The following is a 26,636-nucleotide window of genomic DNA, read 5'->3' on the forward strand; positions in this document are numbered from 1 at the left end:
AACCACGGGAGAGAAATACATTTCTCTAATCTAGAGGGATTTCCTGGAGACAGAGAGGTGGTAGACGGTGGCAAAAGCCTAGATCTTTTTCAGGTAAGACCTCAATTTTCTCTATTTCCTCAGAGAGTGGGGGGCAGACTAATCCATTTTTTCCATCCATGGTCTATGATTTCTCAGGATCCTTGGATCCTTCAGACGGTCAAGGGGTATGTTATAGATTTCATAGAAATTCCTGTACAACCCTACCCACCTCCCCCTATTTCTTTCCAAAAATCAGACATTCTAGCTATAGACTTAGAAATTCAAAATTTATTGCACAAAGCGGCTATTGTTCCTGTTCAGTTTTCTTCCCCGGGTTTTCTCAGCAATCTCTTTCTAGTAAAAAAGAAAGATGCAGGTTACCGTCCAGTCATAAACCTCAAAGATCTGAACAGATGGGTTACCTATCAACATTTCAAGATGGAAGGTATTCACAATCTAAGAGACCTTATCCTTCCAGAAGATTGGTTAACGAAGATAGACTTACAGGACGCATACCTGACGGTTCCTATACATGTGCCGCACCAAAGATTCCTACACTTTCAATGGAAGAACGTCAAATACCAATTCACATGTCTACCATTCGGCCTAACATCAGCCCCTTGGTGTTTCACAAAGTTAATGAAACCAGTGATCTCCCTGTTAAGAAGCAGAGGAATTCGGCTGATTATCTACCTAGACGACATTCTCATCATGTCTCAAAGCGAGCATCAGGGACGAATTCACACTCAATGGACCATCAAAACTCTTACCAGCTTGGGTTTCGTCATAAACCAAGAGAAGTCTGTGTTGATTCCTCAGCACCAATTGGAGTTTCTCGGGTTTTCCGTAAACTCCATACATGCTTCGTTAAGTCTTCCGACCTCCAAACTCAGCCTCATAAAGAAGGAAATTCGATCAGTTCTATCAAAGGGTTTAGTCTCATTGAGAAAAATTGCAAGAATTATAGGAATGCTGTCAGCTTCGATTCAAGCTATTTTCCCAGCGCCTCTCCACTATCGTGCTCTGCAAAGGTTCAAGAATCGTCATCTCCAAGCAGGTCGAATCTACCAAGACCTAGTACCTCTTACGGTCGAAGCAAGAGAGGAACTTCTTTGGTGGCTGAAACACGTAGATGCATGGAACGGCAAGGCCATTTTCAGTTCTCTTCCGGACATCGTCATAGAGTCAGACGCCAGTCAACTCGGTTGGGGAGCGCGCTGCGGATATCGAACTACGGGAGGCAGATGGTCTTCTCAGGAAGTAGATCTTCACATCAATTGCCTGGAGCTTCTAGCGGGATCCTTTGCCCTAAAGTCCTTTGCAAAGGACAAAGTGAACTGTTGCGTGTTACTGAAAATGGACAATGTATCTGCGGTAAGATACATAAACCGTCTGGGGGGTACTCGCTCGAGACCTTTGACCGAGTTGGCAAAAGATTTCTGGCATTTTTGCTTGGATCGTGGCATCACGATTCAGGCAGAATATATTCCAGGTCTTTTGAACACGGTAGCAGACTGGAACTCCAGATATTTAAAGGATTCCAGCGACTGGAGACTGCACCAATCCATTTTCCAACGACTAGCGGATCTCTGGGGCCCCTTCCAGGTAGATCTGTTTGCGTCCAGGTTGAACGCCCAATTGCCCAAGTTCTTCAGTTGGAGACCAGATCCGGAAGCCCTAGCAGTGGACGCTTTTCTGCAGGATTGGTCTCGGGATCTACATTATGCGTTCCCACCGTTTTGCATGATTCCCAGAGTTGCATCGATGGTCAGAACACAGAAGGCTACCATAGTCCTCATCACCCCGTTATGGCAATCACAACCTTGGTACCCAACGATTCTGGAACTGAGCATAGATGCCCCAAGATTACTTCCATCCTTTCCGGATCTTCTACTCAACCCTCAGGGAGAATCTCATCAACTGATTCTAGACGGATCACTTACCTTAGTGGCATGGCTGATTTCGGGAATCCCTCATCTATCGAGGGACTTTCAGAAGCAGCTACCGACATTCTATCCAATGTTAGAGCACCAGGTACCAGGGCAGTGTATGCATCTGCCTGGAAAGTATGGTCTTGCTGGTGTTTGGAACGGGGTCTGGATCCCGTTCGAGCAGATGTAGTTCATGTTGTAAATTTTTTGGCATCTTTGTTTGATAGTGGTAAAGCCTACAGAACTATCAATCTATATCGCTCTGCGATCTCGGCACACCATATTTTAGTCAATGATGTGCCTATAGGCAGACATCCTTTGATATGCAGGGTCTTAAAAGGTGTTAAGATTCAAAATCCTCCGGTTCCAAGGTATATGGAAACATGGGACGTTACCATAGTTCTTCATTTTATCTCCTCATGGCCTGCGAATGATTCTCTTTCTCTAAAACAATTGTCAGCAAAACTTACTATGCTTTTATGTTTAATTTCGTGTAAAAGAGTGTCTGATGTCAAGGCTCTGGATTTCAATAATAAATCTTTTATTCCTTCTGGTGTCACATTCTTTATTTATCGTCGAACTAAGACTTTTCTCAGATCTGTTTCCTATCCTAGTTTTCCTGATCAACCTCACCTCTGTGTTGTGCAATGTTTACGTCATTATCTAGACAGAACTTTGTCTCTAAGACAACCTTCTTCTTCTCAACTTTTGATTTCCTACCGTAAACCTTATGCTCCTGTTTCATCGGCCACTCTGGCGAGATGGATTAAGTGGGTTATGCAATTAGCTGGTATTGACACTTCACTGTTTAAACCTCATTCACTCAGAGGTGCTATGGCTTCTAACGCTTTTTCCTCAGGAGTTCGTTTAGAAGATATTCTTAGAGCAGCAGACTGGTCCCGGGAATCTACATTCAAACAGTTTTATTTTAAACCTGTATTGCATGCTTCGACTTCTATGATTCATTGATGTTTCTAATTGCTTTAAACTTGCATAATATGAAGCCTCCTGTCTTGACATAAAATTGTGTGATTTTGCTAACTTTGTGACGCAAAATAATGATTTTATTAAAGACAGGAGGCGAATATTATCCCTCCCTGTTTATATTGTTTATTAACCCTCCCTTCTGCTATTGTCATTAGGTTAAATTTGCCGCATTTGCCTTCAGCACCGCAGAGGACGACTTGTTCTTCTGGCATCTGGGGGCTCCTGTTGTCACCGTTCCGGCTGTTATTTGCCTTCCTGACAAAGAATGTGGTTGTGGCCCGACGATCTTCAGCTTCCACTTTCTGAACCTTTAAGATGCAGAAGTTCAAATTTGGGGACTATGTTACGGCAAGATCAGCTAAGAAAGAGGATTTGGCAGTTACTCAGGGTCCTTATATATACTCTGCTGTTGTGCTATTGGTGTGATGTTCAGTTTTCTGTTAACTGTTTCAGTGCTGTAATATTTTCTTTGCTGCTATTTGGGAGTAGTAAAGAGAGATTTGCATAATATTCGCCTCCTGTCTTTAATAAAATCATTATTTTGCGTCACAAAGTTAGCAAAATCACACAATTTGTGGTTGAGCGAACATCTATGTAGTTGACTTGCATGTTTGCCAGGGAGCAATCAGGGCATTTGGCCATTGGGGTTTATTCACTGAAGATAGAGTTGCTAGAACAGTTTGCAGAACTGTGGTTTCAAGTTCGTCACGACCGGGATACCTTTATTGGGGGTGTGGCCAAAACTGGGAGGCAGGGCTTCCAGTCTTTCTTATGTGATAAGCCACCTCACAACACCCTATTTCAAAGTCAAGTGATGGTCATGTGATAGCCGATGGAAGTTTATTTTATTGCAAATGCAGTTTTACATCGATTTTACAGCTCCCCAGCTGGCCCATGATCTCTGCTTCCAGGAAAGCGGGACTATCCTGCAGAAATAGACTGCTGTCCAGAACTATTTGGTCCATCTAGCCATCATGTAAAGATCCAAACCTTAATCAGTCCTTGGTCTCATCTTAAATTTAGGAAATTTGCAATGTATTTTAAAATTCCCTTACTATATTAACCTCTACCAATTCTTTTTTTGGGGGGGGGGCAGTTCCACTGATCTGCAACCCACTTTAAGATTACTTAAATTATTACTTTTAGATTATAGATTATGTCTTGTTTCTAACATTGCTGCTCCTTTGGAATAAACTTGCCTCCCATGTTTTGTTAAATCCCTTTATGTATTTAAACACATGCCCTCTTCTTATATATATATTGCGCTCCCTTAGTTTTTCCTGAGGGGAGGGAAGTTTGTTTTGGGAGTTTATATGCTATTTACTGAAAGCTTTGTTATTATTATTATTGAAGCCCCAGGGCTCCGTGCTTCATATTTTGAAGTCACTCTCACAGAAATGATATACAGTTATTATTATTGAACATTATAGGTCACATTAAAGGTGGAAAAAGTTCCGACATGATTTATCTTTGTCTCATTCTTTAACATCACAAGAACCTGGCATTTTAACAGGGGTGTGTAGACTTTTTATATCCACTTTATGACCCAGTCCTTTCATTTCTCTTTCCCATTGGCCTAGAGAACAGTCAGATCTTCTTGGCCCCTTTCTAAGGAGGACCACTGGAGTTGTTTAGTGAAGGGAGCTCCCTGCAACGGGTACAACACCTCCACCATTTGGAAGGAAAATATATTTTATTTACACAATTGACACATATTGCTATTTATTGTTTTATATAGCGTCATTATATTCTACAATGAGTAGACAGGACATAAAAATGTGTATATAAGTTTACAATCTAGAGGACGTTATGGTGCTACCCAGAGCGTTCCCTTGTGGGACCGGGCCAGGACTGCCCACTGACATCAATGGGCTGTCCCGTGACACCAGTGGGAGGTCCCACTGACTTCAGCAGGTGGTCTTGTGGTGTCAGTGGGAGGTCACGCTGACGTTGGGGGCGTTCCTGCTGATGTCAGAGGGAAAAACCCCCATTTAAAGGGAAAATGGGCAGGGTGTGGCAAGACTCGCTCTCTGGAAGATTCAGGCAAACCTGTAGAGTTCCCAGGTATGCTGATATGCCACTCCCCCCTCCGACTTACCAATGCACCTGCAGACTCCCTGGTGTCTAGCGGGGCCAGCCGGTGGACGTCTGTGCGATGTGCGCAGACAACCTCAGCTGCCGGTACATCCGCCTGGGCTTCTATGACGGAGAAGCATCGGTGGAAGTGCCGGCACGGGAGGTCGTCTACACGCATCGCCACAGCCGGTGAACGTCTGCGCGATACCGGTAGAGCACCGGAAGGTTATGTCACGCCGCTGGTCCACCACAGAAGCCCCAACGGAAGTGCCGACAGCGGAGGTTGTCTGCTCTCATCGCGCAGACGTCCACAGTTGCCAGAGAGGAGGATCCAGGTCCCCCGCAGTGCTGGTGGCATCTGGATCCTAACCCTACTGCTTACCCGCAGCAGGGCTAGATGAAAAAGAGAAAAAAACACCTGCCCGGCGCCCAAAACCACATGTCCCGGGGCGTCGGGCAATACGAACTGCGCATCCCTGCGTTACACCCAGAATAAAGGCCGCGCCCCCACTTTAAAGACCTAAAGTGGGGGGGGAAGTGCAGCCTATATTCGGGCCAATACGGTATTTACAAGTATGAATTTTGAGTTTGCAAGCTGAATTGGTCTTAATACATTAATACATTTTTTCCTGTCCCACACAAGTCCTCCTTTTTACTTAAGGTTCAGGTTAGTTAAATAAGTGATATGACTCGAATAGAGAAAGGTTGCTATCAAAACGAATCACTAAATGCATGCAGATCCCCCGCCAAACCTAGAAACACACCCACTGAGAACAAGTCAATAAAGTTGTAAAAGGAAATGACATCCGGGAAACGACGTTTCGCAGAGAACGTCGGGAGATGTAGTTCCGATGTAATGTGCGGCATTCTCCCAGAGTGCAGAAGTACAGCGACTCGTGTTTATGTGACAGAGAGGAGTCTCAGCGAAAGTGAGTACGTACAATTGCCACATAATACACAACAACCAGGCTGGTAGTGTTAGAAAAGAAGGCAGCAACAGGAATGTTGCAATAACAGTGTGGTTGAAACATTAGAAGTATTGATACTGCCGAGGTTAAACAATGTGTGACATGTGACAGCCTTCTTCTAGAGAGGTTGTGATTATCGCAATGCTAGTGAGATAAGAAGAGTGACTGTGTGACAGTGTTACTGCTTTTACCAAAAGTGTCTAGGAAACGCAGGTCGATCGACAGTCAGAGACAGCTTTAGGTCCAGACGTTGAGAGAATGACAGTCTGGCTTCCAATGCACAGACATGTGAAAGATGTGAGTGAGAAAGAAGCGGTGGGGAGTGTGGTGTGGATGGTTAGAGATGATAAATCAGAGGGTTGGATGACTGCTGCAATGGTGTTTAAATTGAGCTAGTTGGGGATAGTATGACAAGGAGATGACTGGGGGTGTAACTAAGGTCAATGGGGTAGTAGGTAGGGTAAGGATGAGAGAAGGTGAGTTCTTGCCTCAAGCCACTCTCTGTCATATCGACTAGATTGCTGAAAACCAAGAATAAAGTTTTGCTTCCAAGAACATATTTACAAAAATATGTTTTATGTCAAGGCATCAAAATACTGCACTGTCCAGTTGCTGTCTATTTCAGTTCTAGGGTGAACAGTTAAGTGAGGATGGCTATTTTCACTTAGATTTAAAAAAACTGCTTGTAAATTTGTGCTGTGTCATACTTTGTTACAGTAACACTGATAAATATTCTGCCATTTGTGGAGACAGAATTGCAATGGATACCGATCGTGACAAGGATGAGAAGCCGGAAACCCAGTCTGTAGAGTTGCATGAGACTCCACTTGAGGAGCAACCGTCTCCCGTAAAGGACCCTCAGGTTTCACCTGAGGAGCACAAGCAATGGAAATTTCTGCTCTTCTACCTCTGTTTCTATGGCTTCATGACCCAGCTGCGTCCTGGAGAAAGCTTCATAACCCCATTCCTTCTGAGCCCACAAAGGAATTTTACCAGGGAGCAGGTGAGAACCTTTATTCCACGTATCTTCTCTCTTTCCAAAGCAAGAAATAGTAAAGAGGTCTTTATCGGCTACTTTTCAAGAGGTCCTTATCTGTACTGTTCCAAACCGTCAAACTAAATCAAGAGGTTATAACACCTCATCTGAGTTTACTACATAAAATAGAACATAAATATATAAGACTGTATTTGTATACGCAATAACAAATTAAATATCTGTAGTTCTCCTAGGACTCCAGTAAATGTGATGCTTCATGGCATGCAACATGCGGACCAGTGTACTTAGAGGATGGAAACAACACCTTCTTATTTAATTAGGGCCACCTATAAATGTACATTGCAAGATCACATTAAAATCAATGCTGGTTTCCTTTTTATGTAACTGTCTCTGGCTACTGGGACCAGTTAAAAGCTAAATACCTGTTCCACATATCTACCTATGTGGAATGTGCTTATACCCTGCATGCTGCTTTTCTTTTACCAAGGCATAATCATTCTGCTTTTTCTGTTATTGTCAGCACTTTCTAGTGAAATCTTCTAAGAAAACAAACCTTTGGTCACAGATATGGGTTTGAGCAAGCAAATGACTATCCTATCATAGTGAATGTTTATAATTTTGGTGGAAGACAGCTATGACTCCCCTCCTTACAGTGTGATAGGTAAGGGAGGATTTGCCCCACCAGTGTGTGTTCCACCTGTTGCATAGTGACTCGAGGGATAAGGATTAATCCTTTACCATTCCGCCTATTACGAACTTCTTACAGTCTTGGCTGAGCATTTCTCTGCATGCAGCATTTATTGAGGAATGTACTAAGCAGGCGACTGCTGAGAAGGCATGTGATCTCTGACCTTGGCCCCTGTCCACTCCTTTATAACCAGACATCAGCCACCTTAACAAGGCGTGCGGCAGAGTTTAAGACTCCCAGTTTAATCTCCCTATTCATGTTAATACAGTGGCATTAACCATTTCCAGTTGTGTGACAGCGTGAATGGAACAGCTACTAAGTCTGCTCACTAAAGTTTTAGATTTTGTCCTTTACCTCCTTGTCTGGTAGTCTTTCATCTATAGCATTTTCTTCTTATACTTTTCCTCACCAGCCCTCTACTTGCTTTTTTAACTCAATGCCCGATTATTGTGTGAAATAGATTGATATTTTTGTCTCTAAAAATGTCTTAAAGGTGCTATTCCCCTTTAAAGAAAACATCAAGTGCACTCTGTCTCTAGTATGTTAAATTAACCTTCGCCAGCTGCAATTTTTATCAGTTTTTAAGAAACTTTTAGTTTCTATGACAAGGACAGAAAGGATGGTAATGTGTTCGCCCATAAAATAGCATTAAGCAAATGCCTGAAGAAGGGACATCAGTGTCCGAAATGCTTTTATCTTCCCTGTTAGCTGTTAAATGTATCATTCTTACAACACTTTTTTTTCTCTAGTTAATCAGTGCCTGATTTTGATGAGAGATAACTGCTCCCATTACAAATGATGAATGAGGCAAACCTTTACAGTACTAGGAATTATGTTTTTTAATGCTGCATTTAGCTGTAAAATTGTTAAATTCAGCCGAAGTTAGAACCAGCACCTTTAATCAGTTCCGTAATGTAATGATACACCTCCTTTTATATCCTGCTTGGCAATTTTTTTTCTGATTTCATGTAGTCTTAGAAGGTCTAGAAAGGTATACTTCATTTGTTTTTCTTTTACCTTTCTTTATGGTTCTTTCAGGTTACCAATGAGATCACACCAGTGCTAAGCTATTCGTATATGGCTGTGTTGGTGCCGGTATTTCTGCTGACGGATTTCCTACGTTACAAGCCTGTGCTGATTCTGCAGAGTTTAAGTCACATATCCGTGTGGCTGCTCCTCATTTATGGTTCAGATGTCATAGCCATGCAATTCATGGAGTTTTTTTATGGCATCACTATGGCAGCTCGTGTTGCGTATTCTTCATACATATTTTCACTGGTTTCTCCTGCCACATACCAGCTAGCTGCAGGGTACTCCCGTTCTTCTATACTAATGGGAGTTTTCACCAGCTCAGTACTGGGCCAACTTCTCATCACCTTTGCAGATGTTCCTTTTCAGACCCTCAATTATATCTCTTTAAGCTTTATGATATTTGGGCTAATTCTCACATTGTTCCTACAACGCCCCAAACGAAGTCTCTTCTTTAATAAAAACTATTCCTCCCAGAGTAATGGAGGTCACCAGTCGGAGTTACAAAAAATGAACCCTGAAACCAGGAAGAGAGGTCTGCTCCCTCGATGGAAGGATTCCGTATTTTCTCGCATGCTACTGGAAGTGAAGGAAACCTTCCGTCACCCTCAACTGCGTCTCTGGTCCTTGTGGTGGATTTTTAATTCAGCTGGGTACTACTTAATGCTGTACTACGTGCAGATTCTGTGGAATGAGGTCTATCCTACTACAGACAACCGAAAAATATATAATGGGGCTGTTGATGCAGCTTCTACCCTTCTTGGTGAGAGTCATCATTGCTTTCTTAAGAGGGAAGTAGCCTTAAGTAAAATAGCATTCCAAGTGAATAATGACTGAACTCTTGTAAATGTGAGGTAGTGATTCAGATGTAAGTGTTACCAGGAATACTGTTACCATTTACTAGCCAGGTTTAAGTTGGGTCCAGATTTGAAGAGGGTAACATGAAAAGCTCTCAAAGTGAGCTAATGAGTTGCCATCGTGAAGATGGATCACATTCACTCTTCAGCCGTTTTGTGTTTTTAATATTACTATTCATATGTAAATATACATGGGAACTTTCATGCTCCCGCTACCTGGAGCTCTCCGTTTTTGGGATGCGGGGAGCGGGGAGGTGTCTCACTGGAGACCCCGGAGAAGTGGTGCTTCACCGGGAGTTCCCAGGTGTGTATGTAAATCTGTAGCTTATTTTTAGGAATACTGTTCCTTCATTAGCTAATAGTTTAGGAATTCTAGGCTTTTTTTTAATATGTTGAAAAAAAAAACATGTTGAGTATGAAGCATCAATTGAGTATTGGATAGTAATTAAAGTAAATATACCAATAATGAGCGTTTTTGACTAATATTTTACTGAATACAGCGCCATTGACCTGCTACATTAATATGTTCTGATAGATGGTTGGCTGACATGATGTGTACTTAGGAGAAGATAGACTTAGTTGAGCAAGCTTTAATGTTTGAGACACGTCATGTATAGGTGAGAATTTCAGCCGATGTCCTCAGTATGGAATCCAGAGTGTTGCGCAATGGATGTGGACTTCCTTTTAGTAAGTTACACGTAGTGATAGAAGTTGATGGATGTTTCTACTTTATCAACAGGTGCCATCACATCCTTTGCAGCTGGATATATAAAGATTCGCTGGAGATTGTGGTCAGAGTTGGTAATCGGACTTGTCACTGCTTCACAGGCAGGTCTTCTGATTCTCATGAACACCACTTCAAATATCTGGATTTGCTACGTGGCTTACATCCTCTTCAGAAGCTCACACCAATTTCTGGTCCCTATTGCCATGTAAGTGGCCCACGGTGTTGGGTAATCAGCATTTAGAATCATATGCACTCAAAGTATCCAGAATTTTAGTTCTATATGCCACTTCTATTTGTCTCTTTAACAGAGATCATTATGATACTCGCATGCGTAGAGGTGGCTGTATCACCTTTCGTTACTGATTTAAGAGCATGGCTATTTAATGATAGTTCTGTCAAGCATGACTCAAGTACTCAAAAATATCATGTTTGTTTTCCAGCTTTCAGATTGCAAGTTCACTGTCAAAGGAGCTCTGTGCGCTTGTGTTTGGAGTTAACACTTTCTTTGCAACCATCCTGAAAACCATAATTACTGTCATCATTGCAGACAAGAGAGGCTTGGCTCTTTCTGTTCACCCGCAGGTAAAAAAAAAAAAAAAAAAAAAAAAAAAGGGAAAGGAATGCAAGAGTATACTTTGGCTGTACTGCAGAAAAAGTGCATTTATAATCTGTACAGAACAGACAGATGTCTGCATTGTATGTTCTCAACTTAACACTTTTTTTTTTTTTTTTTACAGTTTTATGTCTACTTTGCCTACTTTACACTGCTGGCTGTGGTGTATCTCGGGACTGCTGGTTTTACTATTGTGAAATACAAACGAGAGGAGCGTACTAAAGAGAAGCCCCAGATGCTGCCAGAAATGACTACAAAAGAAAATGACAAAGGCGCCACTAGTGACTCGTGTGCGTGAACCCTGCAGCTGACCTGGAAAGTGGCATTTCCAACCTCAGCATGTAGACAAAACCGGTCGGTAAAACGAAGCAGGATGGCTGTAGTTCAGGAAATAACTTTAGGGCTAGTGGGACCAGGTTATGCTAAAACTCCCACAAGTCTACACGCTCTTATTTAGACACTGGCTAAATATCATATGAAGAGATTCAATGGCAAAAATCTCAGGGATATGGAGCTGCAAAAGAATACGCTTTTGATATTGGTACATTTTTAAGTGCTCGCCTAGCCCTTCATGTAATATACAAATACTTTTACAGCAATTGTCACTGCAAATGACATCATTATACCCTGGAAGGTGAAATCTAGACATTTTGATAATACATTGAACATCAGAAGTTCATAATTTCAACAACGTTCTGAACGTTTTTGTATACTGCATGCACATATGGAAGACTAATTCTGAAAACTGTGACAAAGAAAGGCTGTGAAAAAGGAAACTTAATTGTTCAGTGCTGATTTTTACTGTAAGCTATATTAGGACTGTTCAAACCCAGTCCCCGAGGACTGTTGCCTTACCTGGTTTTAATAATTAAAAATGTAATTAGGGAATTATAAAGTAAGCTAGTTTATTACACGTTATTTAGGGAAAAGATCACTTCTCAGCTGGAAAACCTTATGCTAGAAGAGTAAAGAAAGCTGCAGCTTATGGTAGGGCTTAAAGCCAGCAGGCAGAACGGGTCCCACTAGAGTTTCCAGCACTGTACAAATCATAATACAGGCATACCCCACATTAATGTACACAGTGAGTCCAGAGTATGTCTCAAAATGTACTTAAAGCAAAGCACTACCTTTTTCCATTCATCAGTGCAGGTACTACACTGCAATAAGCAGGTCAATCCCACCACGAAACACTTAAAAGATGAACAAGTACTGATGTCATGCTGTTACAGCGAGAATACATAAGCCGGAATGGTTGCACTGTAACTATGTCCTCACTTACAAGTGCCCATGAAGCAGGGTATGGCTGTACTGATCAGTTATTGGTATTTATTTAAATAAGGCTCTTTGGTATGATCCCCAAAAATAGCCCTATTTTAAGAGAACGCTGTATTTCTCTTCTTACAGTGAAGACGTTGTTCACATCATGTTTTTTTCATAGGTTAAAGAAATATAATACTGTGTAATGCTTAGAACATGAGTATCATTTATCCCCTACAGATTGTTTTGTAGGAGCGGTAACAATCATGAATAGCAGGAGAAAGCTGTTCTTATTTGTCCCAAGTCAGAGTGTTTTTAGGGCACAGCTTGACAATAACAGTCAATTCTGAATCGCCATGCCCACTGCTTATTAACAGCAAGGTAGGAACATTGTGTCCAAACTCTACTTAACTCTTGGGGGCAGAGGGCTGCAATTCATCGTGCGGCTTGCTTTTTAACCAAACGTGATCTTCTTAAATTTAAAATACTATTTAATTTAAAAAGTAGCACCGTTTATTTTGTAATGTGTTAAGAGGCTTAGCAATGTTTTCGAAGTTCCATTGCCTGGACAGAGTTTTTAGATTTTGTTTTTAATAAAATAATTAAAACCAAATGTCTGTTTCTTCAAGTATACACAAAAAAACATTCTGCATTGGTGTAAACAACATAGTGCTGGGTCAGGAGGACTGATTTACTAATAAAGGTCTGTGGGCCAAAGGCCTGGAAAGCAGTAATGCAGAGAACATAATAGTATGGTCATGGAGGCATCGTGCAATGGGATGTTTCATTTCAGCAGTATTATATACCTAAGAAATTAGCACTTTTTGTTTACTACTTTATCTTTGCTTAATGCATGCTTTATTTGTTTCTTACTCTCTTGGTACATCTGGTTTAACCCCTTCAGGACTGGGTTTTTCTTACTACATTTGCGCTAAAAGACCGGAGCAGTTTTTGTGTTTTTGCTATGTCTATCTTCAACAGTAAATTCTCTCTTCTCAATTAGTGCACCAACACAAATCATATATTGGTTTTTTTTTCAGAACAAGTAGGGCTTTCTTTTGAAATAATAATTATAAATATAAACCATCGTTATGTATGAAAAATATGTAAAAATGTGGGGAAAATTAAGAAAAAAAAAAGGAAATATTTTCACAATTTCACTATATAAAAACTATAAAAACTTTTATAAAAAATAACTCCAAAAGTGTATTTAGGTATTTGTCCTGTTTTTGGAAACACCTCATATGCCTGGTATTTTCATTTATTGTGGCACTTACAGGGTTAAATATGAATGACTCGCATTGCTGTTTATTAACAAGATTTTTTTCAAATGTATCCTGGGAGTTGTGCCCCAATAGTGGCCAGAAAAAGAAAAAACACTCAACAAAAGTATAAATTTTTTGAAAGATGACATCCCAAAGTATTCTACTTGGGGCATTTTAACACTTTTTATTTGACAATTTTAGTGCCAATCTGTCTTAAACATTGCAGTAAAATGTAATTTTTTTTTCATTTTTAACAAACCCATTCTATCCGAACACAGTATTTCAGTATTTTTTCTTTCCTGGGTAGATAAAATGACTGAAACAACTTGTGATTTGTTATTAGAAACACCCCCCCGAGTACAGGAATACCCCATATACATGGGAAGGGCATGTCTCTTTGACACTGCGGGTTCAAAATTGGAACATGGGCGTTTCAGTTTTCAAACTTGGAATTTTGACAGATCAGTTTGTTGGGTCCAGGTCTCACCTGAGACACGTAGACATCCCATATTTCATTTTAACCCCCTAAAACTATATATTTCCTTAAACAAGACAGCTCAGGGAATCTAGTTAGGGGTGTATTGGCCTGTCCCATGCAACTGATTCCACCCCAGCACCTTCCAAATTTAGTCTAACAAAAAAAGAAAACATTTTCACATCCACTTTGCGGTTTCACCATGATTATTATTTTTTCTGAGTGGATGTGTGGAAAAAACAAAATTTGTCTTGATTTGTGTTTAGTAACACCCCCTGAGTACAGCGATACCCCACATGCATAGATAAGTCATGTTTCTCAGATATTGTAGAGTCAAAACTGGAACGTGCGCATTTCAATTTTTAAACTTTTTAAAACAATTTTTTTTATCAGATTACTTGTAAGTGACAAGTTTAGGCCGCTGACATCAATCAGGGAGACCGATCAATAATCATTGACTTAAAATGTCACTGACAAGTGATCAGTTAATAATTATGTTTTTATTTGTGTTTTTTTCATAATTACCCTAGATGACCCCTCTCTCGATCCGATCACTCCTATTGGCCAGGAGGGATCTGATCATCATCAGCCCACTTTGATTGGTTCTCCAGCAATTACTAAACTCAGCATTTGACCTGGAAGCACCCTGGACTTTAAGGTCAGTGCTGTTATTTTTTTATTTTTTTTTTTAACTCTTTCAATGTTGATCCTCCATTGAAGCACATCACTGACTGATATGTATTAACCCTTGCAATGCTGCAGTGGGGTCATATACACAATCGCAGCATTGAAGGGGTTAACACTCCACAATTGCTCTTAATTGAGCAATCAGGAAGCAAGGGAGGGGGCTGACCTCCACACTCATGTGGAGACCGAAGAACCCTCTGGGACACAATCTCAGGTAGAATGTTGATTGCAGGGAGGAGTCTCTTTGACTCTCCTGTAGGAGTGATCAAAGGGCTTGCGGGGGCTCGTTTTTGCTGTTGCTGGTTTGCTGTTGTTGGTCCGTACGAGCGACCAATAGATTAGCTTGTATTGACCTTTAACGCCTGACGGTGGAACTTGACCTGAGGAAACCAAAGATGGCACAGGCGAGCTGTTTGCGACAAAGATGGTACATGTACGCTTTTGGGGGACGTGGATGGCACAGACAAGCTGTTTGGGGAGACAAATGACACAGGCAAGCTGTTTGGGCACTGGTCAGTTGTTTGGGACAAAGATGGCACAGCCAAGCTGTTTGTGGAACGTAGGGGGCACATACAAGCTGTTTGGAGGACACAAGTCACAGACAAGTTGCTTGGGAAAACCGAGATGGCACATACAACCTGTTTGGGGGCATAAATGCTGTTTGTTGATGCTGACCAGTTGTTTGGGACAACAAAGATGGCACTGACAAGCTATTTGGGAACACAGACAGCACTGATAAACAGGAGGCAAAGGTGGCAACCACAAACTTTTTCCGGGCAAAGGTGGCAGCCTGGCACTGTGGGACTGCTTATTCTGTGCCTCAAAAAAAAGCAAAATGCTGAAGATGCCCCCTCCTTTTGAAAATTTCAGGTAGTTCTAGTATGCCATATAATAAATTGAGGGTAAAGTTGCAAACTTAGTATAAGTGTCTTATATTTATCAGATACTTTCTGATCCGTGCGCTCCACTTGGTTATTACACTGCTGCCTTTTAGCCAGCAAAGCGTGGTCATGTGATGTTGATGTGACCTTGTGCCTCACAGGGGGAATGGCCCAGCATGTATGTTAGTTATGGACACTGGGCCAATCTGGCAATCTTGCCCTAATGCTGATCTCCCTGGGTCCACCCATTGCTGATAATTATGTTAATTGCAAATCTTTTGCTACCTTTAAACGTCCCATTTTATCTATAACTTAATAATGCCTGGGGGCTTAGATCTTGGAGCTCATGAGTGCGCCTGTTGATGCTCGTGTTAATGAGACACCAACTGGAGCCCTATGGAGAACTATGTAACTATGTTATCTGCTACTACTGCTGCTGCTGCTTTATCTACCCCTTACACTGAGGCATCAATTCATGGTCCATTTTGGGTTTTTTTGTGCAAAAATAAATATGACAGAAAACAAAATTACATATTTCGTCCATATTGATTTAGCTTGCCGTGCACAAGTCTAATGTTTAGCTCCACTGGCCAGTATAATGAAAAGATGTGTCTAGTTGGTGGCAGTGTCCCTGGAATTTTTCATTTTTTCTTCTTTTTTTTGTAGGGAAACATACCAAAATAGAATTTGATAAAATCATTCTATTTTATCTGCTGTAGACAACCAAGGATTCCTTTCTCCTGTTCTCTGTAGCTTCACAGTGAGATCACAGGAGACCAGACAGCAGCTGGAGAAGGTTCGTGAATAGGAGTGGGGCAAATACAAGACAGTGAGAAGTGGCAGGTAGTACAGACAGGGCTAGGGGATAAGGGCAAGGGGCACAGTGAGACCCAGGTGGAGAAAGCAGGGGCACTGACAAGACCGGGGGAGAGGGCGGGGGGAAGAGAGAGAGAAATATGTGGTTTTGTGCAACAGATTTTGCTAACGAATATCGCAGAAAACAAACATTCCTAAATGTTGTCAAAAAATAAATGAGCCAAAAACAAAATGCACAAGTCTAATTATTAGTAATTAAGCCATTTCCATTTCGGTTTCATTTTGGGGATTGCAATAACAAATATGCTATTTAAAGTTATACTAGTAAAAATGGTAGTTTTTATTATTGGAGGTGTTGAGTGTCATGTGGGAATGCTCATAAGAACCTATTTTAAGATTAAATGCATCTTGTTGATCAGCTGCCCAGGAAACCGGTTGTTAGTATAGAATATTTGAAGGACAAAGTGACTCTCTGAGGTGCCTTACTTTACTAGATCTTGATATAAGGACTTTATTTGTGTTTCCTTTAATTTATCACAATGTTAATAAAACTACTTGCTTGAAAAACAAAGTCAGTGTTGACACTTTATACCAGTTGTTTAGAATGGGTAGTATACTAATTACCAAGTTTCTATTTTAGATTTGATATTTTTTTGCAAATATTGCTTATAGCACAGTTAAATGTACTCAATTTTATGCAAATTACAATAAACAAGTGGATATTAATTTGTCATTAACCTGAACCCGTGATAATAATGAGCTGGTGTTAGAACTAATTGTTTTAAAATGCACTCATCATAACCAGTTGCGGTACATTTTTAACCAAACCACTTAATTCATATCACTAAAATGTTAATATTATATATAAAATGTTATTTATACTCACCCCCTCCAAATACAATGAAAACACAAATACAAAAATTAGTCCTAGGAAGTATTTATAGCAATGAACATAACATATCCACAGGTTTGATTTGTTTTACAAAATACAAAGATTACGGTAGTCAGATTTATCTGTTTCCTTTTTTTTAAAAAAACAATGTCTAAAAGCATTTAAAAAAATAGATTTTTTTTAGCACCTTGTGAAATGTGATGGATTATATGCTCGCTGGTGACTTTTCTTTACTGTAAACCTGAATGCATTCCCAGCTGCATATGGTTTGCATGTAACAACTAGAAAAGTAAGGATACCAATGCCTTATCCGGAGCACCAGCCTAGAAATTGTATGGAAAAAAAGAGAAGAGGCCACACCGTTCCAAAGTGCAGAAATGCAACATCTTACTTCAATAGGCGTAGAATGCACTAGCACAAGTGTGCATGGCATATATATATAAAAATGGGGTGATGTTTATGTCTATTCATAATCAAGTATTATTTCCCCCCCAGGCACTTAGAGATTATTGAAATTAGGAGGAAGGAACATTATGTATTATGTGAAAGGCATTTTAGAGCTGGGAATGTTGGTTAACAAGAACCTTTAAAGTATACAGTAGTTCAATGGCCTACAACATCCATCCTGACAATTGAATTGAATAGAAAACAGCCTCGTCATACTTGAAATTGTAGTTACTAAGGTATCATTTAAATTAAATCTAAGGTATCTTATTCAGTATAATGCAATGTTGGGTTCAACAAAAGGCCATTGGAATAGCAAGCTTGCATTTTGTTAATTACCCTTTTTAGCTATAATCTAATAAATATTTTGGTGTGGTTGCCAGGTGTTTTGTCATAGAGAAAACAAGGAAACAGATGTTTACAAGAGAGATAAATGCTCAGATAATGTGTGTCTGTGTAACTAAGAGTGGTTAAATATTACAAAATTAAAAAAAAGAGGCTATTCCACTAATAGGATGCAAATGGACTGTAGGCATCAGTAACATGACACTTGCACCTATCGTAAAGCTGCCCGGAAGGGCATTCATGAGCTTATTTATTTTGAGGGCATTTGGGTTCTGCAACCTAAACACTCTAGCAGTGACTGGGCTTTCAGTAGAAGACAGCACAACTAGAATGAAGGGGATCTGTGCGGGATTCTCAATGCATTTTTTTTTGGAGTTGCAGCCTCTTCGACGATGCCACAATAGTTTTGAGACAAGGCAGGGAATAGCTCACACAGTGTATCAACGTGATATAACCCCTCAGGAAAACTAGGACAGTAAACTGCACTAAAGAGTTCAGTTGTGAGCAGCTTCAGACACTCTTTGGTCTCTGGACAAAAGAGGGAATCTTGTAAAGTCTGTGTGCAGTCTCTGTCAAAATGAGCATCCTTCAAGCTGGTTATCGTGCTCTTATTTCTGGACGGAAGACATGAAGCTGTTTTCGATACACAAGACAATGAAGTTCTTGTCACAGCTTTGTGGACGCTGTTCTAGGAGCTTCCCGCTGCGTAGAGACGAAGCCTGGCCAGTCACTGCATTTACATCTGTGCGCCAGGTTTCACAGTAACTCTCAGTCAAACGACGACCCTTGGCATCAGACCCATGCCATATCATCTTCTGTGGCCTAGAAAAGAACGTTCCGATCATTATACATTATACTAAGTTTAAGAATGATTGCTCTGGAACGTACGTATGCCTTAAAGGAATAAGTTAATCAGTAATTAAGTAGGGTTTGTAAATAGAATAGAATAGAAAAAACTTTTATTCTTACACACTTTCAAGAAAATATTTAACACTTAATCTGTTATTTACACCTGCAATGTTAGTTTCAAACAGAGTGGGAAAAGCAAAGGTCAGGGACTCTCACGTAAGAGCTACTTATGAAATATAGCACTACTGGAAAATGCAAATCAATTTGAAGAGGTTCACACTGGGGATTAACGATATGCTTTAAACATTTTAGTTACTTATCATTCTATGTTTTCCCAAATTCTGTGATTGTACAATGGTAACCAAAGCACTCACAATAAGTCACAAGCTGCCTGTTGCTGAAGCCTGGTAAATGTTATACTGACATAATCTATAGTGAAGTGCAATCAAATAGAATAGAGGATTGCTTTAGTTCCTTTGGGCCTTGGATGTCTACCTTTGGTGCCCACTCATGCCTTGTTTTTAAGGAATCAGCTACAATTTTAGTGTCCCGTCATGTATTGTCAAAAGCAGTGTTTTAATGTGAAATAATGCTAGTTACCTCTTGGTATCGCACAGACATCATTAGTTCAAAAAACCTAATAATTCAGAATTACTGGGGTACTGCACGAGCACCCTGTAAATACCATTGATATGGAAGCATGTTAGACTCTATAGGGTGTCAACATGACTACAATGACAGGAGCCAAACACTATACAACATTTCTTTCACTAATGCCTTAATGAAGGATGGAATTATTGGAAATTTTCAAGGCATCTATTTCCTTAATATTTACTAAGATGAGCCTACCAAGTAGAGTCCAGAGCAACATCCCTTCCATCGAACGACAGTATACGAGAACCTGGATTCATCTGCGCCTCAGAGCCAGAAAACAAGACCTCCCAGTTGTCAAACAATTTCTCATCCTGTGAAGAAAGTAGACCCATTTATCAGTTACTCAATAAATCTGTCAGCAATCTAGATATTATTAAAGCAGGCTTGAATAAGTCACATGCCACACTCACCCTGAGATTGACAATTGGCACAGATGCTCGGTCAGCTCTGCGTACAATGCTGTACAGGTCTTGAAGACGTGAGGAGAGGAATGCTCTGTATGTTCCGTGAAGACCAGCTTTGCGTGCTTGCTCAAAACACTGGAAGTCCACTCCTCGGATGGATCGCATGCTGCCACTCAAAGGAGCATTGAGAGCCACTAGGTGCAGCTAAACCGTCAGGAAAAAAATATGTCACGCACAGTCTAAGAAAATACCTCTTTTTTTTTTTATTACATCTTTATATTTTAGCTCACCGCAGCCTGGTATTCCTGGTGTGTGTGGACATGAGAGGGATGATTTCTCTCTTGCTCTGGTTGTCTTTGGGGAATCTGAGGTGGTGGCTCTGGATACTGTGGTTCCACTCTTGGTGGTTCTGGGTATTGTGGTTCCACTCTTGGTGGTTCTGGGTATTGTGGCTCGTTCCAAGATCTCTCAGGGGGTGGGATATTTGGTTCTGCATTACTTTGTGGATTCTGATAGTAGCCAGATTCCCTGCTGGGTGGATACTGAATAACAGGTGGCTGTTCCACAGCAACTTCATTTCCCTGAAGAAGACATATTACTGTTATTTTATAATCACGGGTTATTTTGAAAACAAACAGAAGAATAAACATAGTCAACTTACAAGCCCTGGTGATGCAAATCGGTCCTTCGCTTCAAGCTGCAAAAATAGAAAACAGTGTCACATATCACCAAAAAGTTCTGTATATCAAAATATTACTTTGCTAACAGAAGTATGTTAACAGCTTTTTGGTGATTGACCTCTCTCCAGTAATATTTTTATACAGATGCTGTTATAATGCATGTTGGTCGGATAAAAAAGTTCCCCATATCACGTTTTTTTGTAGCATTTTTTAAAAACATGCCTTAACAATCCTGACAAAACAGTTTCACTTCTGTATAAAGCCAGTGCTGAGTTGGTCTGTTTACTTCTATACTAACAAGGCAACATTATCAGCATTCTGTAATTCTCTGTATAACACGGGGGGTACATTTTGGGTGACAGAATTAACTGTTAGACCTAACTGATTAAGGGTAATATAAATAAAAAAAGAATGGAAATGACCACCAAGTGAAGTGATAGAAACAGTTTAATTGAAACTGGGAAGCTGGTAAGAGATCATAGTAAATGTCAGGCATGTTATTTTGATTCACTGATTTGAGTACTAGGATGCATGCTCAGGTTTAATCAGGACTGGGCAACAGAGATCTTCCAAAGGTTGTTACTACAACTCCAATGATACTCAGGAGAACTGTGGTCCTAAAAGTGTCTTGAGAACTTTAGCTCACCAGGTCTGGACTATACAGTTTACCACTCTCCCTTACTATCCCAGGATAGAAAATACAACAATAGTTATAATTTGACAAAAGCAGATCCTTATAGTATAAAATAATGACCCATATACATGGAGCTAAGAAATTATCTTAGATTTACCCCATTAGTTTTAAAGTAGAGTTCTTCAATACTCACAAGAATTCTTCTAAATCCGTCTCTCACTCTCACATATAGCTCTGTACGCTCAAGTACAAGCACAATGGTCCCTTCCTGCATCCTTTGGGCCATGTTCAGCATTGTTTGATACGTTTGCAGGACAGTAACCTAACCAAGGTACAGACATTCACACCTTTAGGGAAGGGGTACAGAACACACTAAAAAGCACGCCTTCCATCTAGTAGAAGGTAGGTTTATGCACAACCTTGTCAAGGTCTATATTTTAAAAAGTTTAAAAACGTATGTCACACACAAATGAATAATCAAAAATACAAAACTGTATATGCCGCAAGTACTATTAAATACTATTAAGTGCTAGTATTGTAAGTCACCCCCTTCACATTATAGATAGGGCAGTAGAAGACCTAGGGCTGGCCCTGGTCATCATGATCCTCATACCCTACAGTCATTTCATCTTTCTTACCCCAGATGATCCTCCTGATGTTCCTGGAGGCCCCGGTGGGCCTGGTGGCCCAGGAGGCCCGGGAATATTAATATCTGTAAAATGCAAAAAAAAAAGTTGCCTTTTGCCATGTAATATTATAAATGTGCATAAGTGTCCTACTAAAACATTACTGTTAAAAAATAAACTGCTTTGTACACTGGGCAAAACATAATACATCAATTATTTTACATAATTTACAATGATATGCCCTGCCTCTATATGGTGCTACTGAGTGCTTCGTGTGCCCTCTTGCCATACTTACTTTGTCTGTGGGGACCAGGGAATGACGGGAGCCCAGGAGGACCAGGAGGGCCTGGTGGTCCCTGTTGACCTTGTCTTCCTTCGTATCCAATTCCAGGAGGTCCCTGAGGGCCAGGTGGCCCTGGGGGGCCTTGAATGCTTTCTCCTTTGGCACCCTAAAATATGGTACATTATGTTTGGGGGAGGTAGATGTCTAGATGGGGACATTCTGTTAATGTCTGTTATATTTCTCTAAGGTACATTTGGTACTCTTACCGGCAAACCTGGATATCCAGGGTTTCCAGGAGGCCCTGGTAGTCCCTGACCAAAGGGATCACCTCCAGGCTCACCCTTTTCACCTTTAAGTAAAGCTTCTCCCTATGATTAAACAAAATATTATGTTATACATTAAGCCATCATAACCCTTGTATCAAATGCCCAATACCTTTACAATATTTAAAAGTGCTGTTCAATCTACTCTGCTAAATGTAACACTTTTATAACAAACTTCATCATTAGAAACATCATCCCAAGTGTAGCTGAATGCCCAAATATTTGCCAGAAATAGTTTTATTAAAATTATGCCTCGTTCAAATGTTTTGGCCGGGGAGACTTAAATGTCATGTGACACAGAATGAGGCACTGGTAGGTTATTCCTAAACAAAACTGATCTACGGTGCTTTTTTAGCAAAGATTCAGGGAAATGAAAAGTTTACTTGCTTAATATTACTAGAGTTCAACTAAATCAAAGTGGAACACCAGCTTTAATAATTGAGGTTAACTCAACTAGACATAAAGAGTGTGCAGTAATTTTGCCGTAAAATGCCTACATGGAACACTTACCCTCAATCTGGATGCAAATGTACTCAGATCATAAGGGAAGACACCTGTAGTAAATGAACATTTGTATTATACAATATGCAAATGCAATATGCTTATATTTATATAAAGCCAGTCAATTGTTTCCTATCCAACACATAAAGGGTAAAAAAAAATCCCAAACCTAACAAATAACAGTACAAAGCATGGTAAAAAGTCATGTGTCATTGATGGCAGAGAAGAACCATACAATCCACCATGTCTGCCCATTTTCCCTGATGTAAAGGCTCAATATAGCTTCATGCCTGTCCCATTCACTGTAATAGCCTATCCTACTCCTGCTGGGAAACTGTTCCACTTATCCAGCAAACCATTCACCATTTATGTTTCCCTCTTCTGAACTCTCTCCATATAAGAACGGCCCACAATACTCTGACCAGAGATTTGTAAAGTGGCAGAACCACCGCTCTCCTCCTGCTACGAATGCCTCTCGCTATACAACCCAGCAACCTGCTTGTTTTCCTCCAGACGCTTTACTGCATTACCTGCTTACCTTTAACTAATAATTACTGCCAAGTTTCTCTCTCCTTTTGTCGTTGACACAAAAGTGCCCCCAACGCTTTATTTTGCCTTTGGAATTTAACATTCCAAGTGCATTATTTTAAATTCATCAACATTACACTGCAACACTCTCAATCATTCTTTTAATTTGACTTGTTCCGCAAGCAATGTCTACCCTGTTGCCGACTTGTATTATTTTGCAAAAATACATACCTTACCTTTGAAACCTTTTGTAATATTGGTAGTAAAAATGTTGAAAAGTATGGGTCCCAGTAATGATCCCAGAGGTACACCACTAGTAACAAGGCCTTCCTCTGAATATACACCGTTAACTACAACCATCCTGTCAATCAACCATTGTCTTACCCATTCAGCTATTTTAACATCCACTCAACAAACAAATCAAAGTATTCATCTGGGAGAGTTACCATGCTACCTAATTGTGATAAGATGCCACAAACAAGCATTTTTAACAAATAACAAACATTATAACCCATTCATAGTGACAATATTGTGTTTTTAGGCATTTACCTGGCGGGCCAGCTGGGCCGGGGTCACCTTGGTCACCTTTTGTTCCAGGAAATCCTCTCTCTCCCTTTTGACCTAATAGAGTTAAAAATAAAAGTTTCAGATTAAACAAAGTGTGAAGAGAAATGGGGAGAGCTTGTGTGATAAACGAGAGTGAAAGGAAAAATTAGGTGTTGGAAAAATGAAACATGTATACAAGGAAAGCCATGAAGGCTAAGAGCAGGTGCAAGGAAGCAGGGATTGTACATTGAAGGTAAATGATGAGGGCAGTGTATTGACCCCTCTGTCAACATTTACCTGGATATCCTTGAGGACCTTGGACATTTCCCTCTCCATAAACCTAAAATGCAGAAGATGTATGAGAAACTATCGCAGATCCCTGTATTTACATATATGATGCACATTGCTTTTGCTTATTACACGAGTATATATATTACATACACCTGTACACATTCTCATCCATACTTCATGTGCATATATGGGCCATATCTGTCTGTTTATAGGAATTTAAAAGTTTTGGTGCTCACATGAAGGGTAAGATAAAAAGAATGTAATGTATTTTTCTATTTATTTAGCAATATAATATGTATCAATTAATTATTAACTTGATTACCAATAAGTTAAGCTTACTAAATGGATAATGTTTTCACTAATGACCTTTTTTTAAATAAATGGATTAGCATTAATATATAGCTGCCAGAAAATGAATGTATATTTTTGCAATACTTCATAAACGCTTATCTTTATAAATTAGCTTTAGAATGGGACATATTTATTATTTTTGGGTATTATTTACATACACACACATATAAATATATTATTAAGGGGGCATAGGAAACTGGCGCCTACATTCGGCTTCTAGATCGACACCAAATTTGTATGAAGGCATACTAGGTGGTTGTATTAAGAGATTCTCTGGCTGTGTATACATATCACATGCCTGCCTGCAATAACCTAATACTAGTGATCCAAGATCCCTTAATAGAGCAATAGCCTGGCAATGAATGCAGAGGCACTTAGGGTCCATGGACTAAATATACTTTCATGGCACTGACTCGTGGGTTTACCTTAAAGAGTCTGACAAAAAGAAATCATATATTATTTATATAGTGCCATGAATTTAGGCAGTGCTTCTTACAGTATATAGGTTCAAAGGGTAAGACAAAACAAACCAATTCATGAGGTACAGTGAGCCCTGCCCGCAAGCACTACATTCAGTGTTGTATATGATAATACAGTATAGTATTAACATAAGAACTATAATAACTAAATTGATGTTTAAATTAACCTAAATATGAAAACAATTCTGCTTTAGTGATAAATGGTATTGCATATTCTCCTGACTAAGAATATTTTCTGGTGATTTCACTGTGGTAACATTGCATGCAGCGTCACTTTAAAAAGCGAAAGGACTGTGCAAGACATGACTATAAAATATGTATATATATATATATATATATATATATATATATATATATATATATATATATATATATATATATATACACATGTTTTTAATACTTACAGTATTCCCAGGAGGACCAGGTGGGCCAGGTGGGCCTGGAGGACCCTACATAGCCAAAAAAAGAAACATACTGAACTGCATGTTATGTACATAAACATTTAATAGCTCCGTTTGAAATTATATACCAGTCCACATTTTACCAACATAAATAAATAAAATAAACCTTACATAATTACATTGTGATGTCGTTGGCTACAAAAAAATGCACCTTCTTGTAATGATCTCAGAATCTACAACTCTCACCAAAGTGACGTATAGCCTGATGGCTCTGAAAAAATATTATATAAGGAAAACACATAGCTATCCTTACGTAATACACAATTACACAATAAGAAACACACTGGTTTGCCATTATTGTTCTTCTGCTGTTACAGAAGAGTATTTTTATTTTTTTTAATACATTTTTTATCGTGAACTCACCATGAGTCCAAACATACTGCTAGGGTCAGCAGGGTCACCCTTCTCTCCTTTTAGTCCGTTCATACCAGGGCGACCCTTGAGAAAGAACATGACACAGGAGAAGATAGTTACATATGGAAAGCACCAGAGAGGAAATCGATCAATGAAAGATTATAAATAGGGATATAACATTTTGCAACATATATCCAAGACAACAGAGCAGGTATTAAAGATATTATACTCACAGATCTCCCAGGGAAACCAATCTCTCCTTTTTGTCCACGTGGACCCTGTCAGAGGGAATATTTTTTTTTAGAAATGATTAAGCCCAATAAACCATTCTTGTGGCACCCCTTACCTCATATTAAAATGTATTCAATTAGGTTGTGTTACAGTACTCACCTCAGGTCCCATAGGGCCTCTTGGTCCTATGTCGCCCTTTGAAGAAAATACAGACTATTATATTTACATATATATATATATAAACAATGGCCTTTCTTTAAGATGAAGTGGGTAGAACTAAGGCACTGCCGTCCAGAATACAACACATTGGTCATTTAAAGAAATTCTGACATTCAAAACCTCCTGCCAGATTTAATATCCAGTCACAGCAAAAAAAAAACCCCTCTGTTTGAACCACACCAGATATCTGGCAGATTACCTAACTACAGCAAACACTGTCTTCACCATGTCTCAAAAGGACACCTGTGTCTTTGTGAAAGTCATTG

The 26,636-nt window shown here is 39.8% G+C and overlaps 2 protein-coding genes across 5 annotated transcripts in view; one reads left to right on the plus strand and one right to left on the minus strand.

Moving 5' to 3' along the window:
- The first annotated feature begins 5,850 nt into the window (after positions 1 to 5,850).
- On the plus strand, positions 5,851 to 11,587 carry SLC19A1 (solute carrier family 19 member 1). Of its 3 annotated transcripts, none has more exons than XM_053471686.1 (6): positions 5,851 to 5,944; positions 6,737 to 6,986; positions 8,707 to 9,460; positions 10,294 to 10,486; positions 10,722 to 10,863; positions 11,019 to 11,587. In XM_053471686.1, the coding sequence occupies exons 2-6, from the start codon at positions 6,744 to 6,746 to the stop codon at positions 11,190 to 11,192; spliced, it is 1,506 nt and encodes a 501-aa protein (XP_053327661.1). In that variant the 5' UTR covers positions 5,851 to 5,944; positions 6,737 to 6,743; the 3' UTR covers positions 11,193 to 11,587. The 3 variants fall into 3 exon arrangements, with proteins under 3 accessions (XP_053327661.1, XP_053327660.1, XP_053327662.1); XM_053471685.1 differs by having other exon boundaries at positions 5,867 to 5,944; positions 6,701 to 6,986; XM_053471687.1 differs by having other exon boundaries at positions 5,927 to 5,948.
- Positions 11,588 to 17,872: 6,285 nt separating this feature from the next.
- COL18A1 (collagen type XVIII alpha 1 chain) overlaps positions 17,873 to 26,636 on the minus strand; it is an 80,943-nt gene continuing 72,179 nt past the window's right edge. For both annotated transcript variants that reach the window (XM_053472299.1, XM_053472298.1), the window contains 16 exons: positions 26,311 to 26,346; positions 26,154 to 26,198; positions 25,930 to 26,004; positions 25,510 to 25,554; positions 24,282 to 24,324; positions 23,988 to 24,059; positions 22,920 to 22,963; positions 22,353 to 22,454; positions 22,099 to 22,252; positions 21,816 to 21,889; positions 21,371 to 21,499; positions 20,525 to 20,560; positions 20,154 to 20,444; positions 19,870 to 20,067; positions 19,655 to 19,770; positions 17,873 to 18,778 (listed from right to left, as the gene is read on the minus strand). In XM_053472299.1, the coding sequence (XP_053328274.1) occupies positions 18,565 to 18,778; positions 19,655 to 19,770; positions 19,870 to 20,067; positions 20,154 to 20,444; positions 20,525 to 20,560; positions 21,371 to 21,499; positions 21,816 to 21,889; positions 22,099 to 22,252; positions 22,353 to 22,454; positions 22,920 to 22,963; positions 23,988 to 24,059; positions 24,282 to 24,324; positions 25,510 to 25,554; positions 25,930 to 26,004; positions 26,154 to 26,198; positions 26,311 to 26,346 (1,674 nt within the window). In that variant the 3' untranslated portion in view covers positions 17,873 to 18,564. The remainder of the gene's footprint in view (positions 18,779 to 19,654; positions 19,771 to 19,869; positions 20,068 to 20,153; positions 20,445 to 20,524; positions 20,561 to 21,370; positions 21,500 to 21,815; positions 21,890 to 22,098; positions 22,253 to 22,352; positions 22,455 to 22,919; positions 22,964 to 23,987; positions 24,060 to 24,281; positions 24,325 to 25,509; positions 25,555 to 25,929; positions 26,005 to 26,153; positions 26,199 to 26,310; positions 26,347 to 26,636) is intronic.

This window comes from Spea bombifrons, chromosome 7 (assembly GCF_027358695.1).
Source record: "Spea bombifrons isolate aSpeBom1 chromosome 7, aSpeBom1.2.pri, whole genome shotgun sequence".
In the NCBI taxonomy this organism is placed as follows: domain Eukaryota; kingdom Metazoa; phylum Chordata; class Amphibia; order Anura; family Pelobatidae; genus Spea; species Spea bombifrons.

Excerpts from the sequence above, each read along its gene's own strand:
- SLC19A1 (XM_053471686.1), top strand. The coding sequence starts at position 6,744 with ATGGATACCGATCGTGACAAGGATGAGAAGCCGGAAACCCAGTCTGTA. Across the intron at positions 9,461-10,293 it reads TGCAGCTTCTACCCTTCTTG|GTGCCATCACATCCTTTGCA; the intron begins GTGAGAGTCATC and ends CTTTATCAACAG. Across the intron at positions 10,487-10,721 it reads TTTCTGGTCCCTATTGCCAT|CTTTCAGATTGCAAGTTCAC; the intron begins GTAAGTGGCCCA and ends TTTGTTTTCCAG.